Source organism: Manacus vitellinus, unplaced genomic scaffold (genome assembly GCF_001715985.3).
Source record: "Manacus vitellinus isolate BGI_N305 unplaced genomic scaffold, ASM171598v3 ctg7180002427161_pilon, whole genome shotgun sequence".
NCBI lineage: Eukaryota > Metazoa > Chordata > Aves > Passeriformes > Pipridae > Manacus > Manacus vitellinus.
The window spans coordinates 1-1,101 of NW_021937625.1; the positions used below are offsets into that span (position 1 = coordinate 1).

General features: G+C 68.7%; 1 protein-coding gene across 1 annotated transcript; it reads right to left on the minus strand.

Moving 5' to 3' along the window:
- Nucleotides 1-339: 339 nt before the first annotated feature.
- LOC108642080 (AT-rich interactive domain-containing protein 3A) lies at nucleotides 340-942 on the minus strand (the record flags this gene model as incomplete). The annotated part of the gene is made up of 2 exons (XM_029960518.1): nucleotides 340-587; nucleotides 759-942. Coding segments are annotated over 2 exons (432 nt in total), but the record flags the coding sequence as incomplete, so codon positions are not given.
- Between the last annotated feature and the right edge of the window lie 159 nt (nucleotides 943-1,101).

Below are 1,101 nucleotides of genomic sequence, written 5' to 3' on the forward strand. Positions count from 1 at the left end.
GGCATGGAGATGGGGATGGGGGACTCCTCCTCTGCAGGGGGAGCAGGTGTCAGGCGTGGGGGCGCAGGGACAGGCAGGTGCCACCACCCCGGGGGTGTCCCTGGCCCTGGCACAACGGTTTGGGGCCCTGCTGTGGTGGGGGCTGCCTGGCACCTCCAAAGGTCAGAGATGGGTCACTGGAGTCAGGGTCCCCGAGCTGAGGCCCTGGAGCCCAGGGAGGGGAGAGGAGCATCACCCCCCTGCCCACCACACCCAGCTCTGCCCCTTATCCCTGGTGCCAGGAGGGGGCTCAGCCTGTGGCTGGACCCCACAGCAGCTGGACTCTGCAGCAGCCATTACCTTTCTTGATCTTCTGGCCGGGTGCGATGGCCCCGCCGTTGGTGGCTGATGCCAGCCCCAGCGCTGGCACAGGCAGCTTGGGCGAGGAGAGGAGGCCGTGGGTGCCGCTGGGCGAGTAGGCGAAGAGGGAGCCGCCGAAGCCCTGCCGCCGGCCCTCCCGCCGGTTGCTGTCGATGGCCGCCTGCAGCTCGTTGGGGTTGCTCAGCCCGCGCTTCTCACACTCGTAGGGGTACAGGTACTTCATGTACCTGCGGCCACACGGGACACAGGCTGGGTTGGTGGGGGTGATGCAGCGGCTGGACACCCCTTCCCGTGTGCTGCCCTCTCCCTCCCTCCCTCTCTCCCTCCTCATCGCTCCCACGTAGGGCAGAGGGACCCCCAGGGCTTGCCCCCCTCCCCTCCCGCCGAGCCCCGCTCACTGGGTGCGCAGGGTGAAGGCCGCACTGGTGATGGAAGTGGGCAGGCTCAGCCCCTTGGTGATCTCCCGCCACAGCTTCTTGTTGATGACCTCCACCAGACCCCCTTTCTCAGTCACCAGCGTGTACAGCATGTACAGGTCCAGCACCTGCTTGGCCATGATGGGGATCCGGTTCACGGGGGTCCCTGGGGAGCAGCGGGAGGAGAGAGCGGGTCTGGGGTGCTGCTTTGTCACCCGCAGCCCCGGGGCAGCTGCCGAGACCCCTGCGGGGCAGCAGAGGGGGTGGGGGGGCTCCTGCTCCTCCCTCCCCTTCCACCATCCCCTTCCTCCCCTCCAGGCCCCCC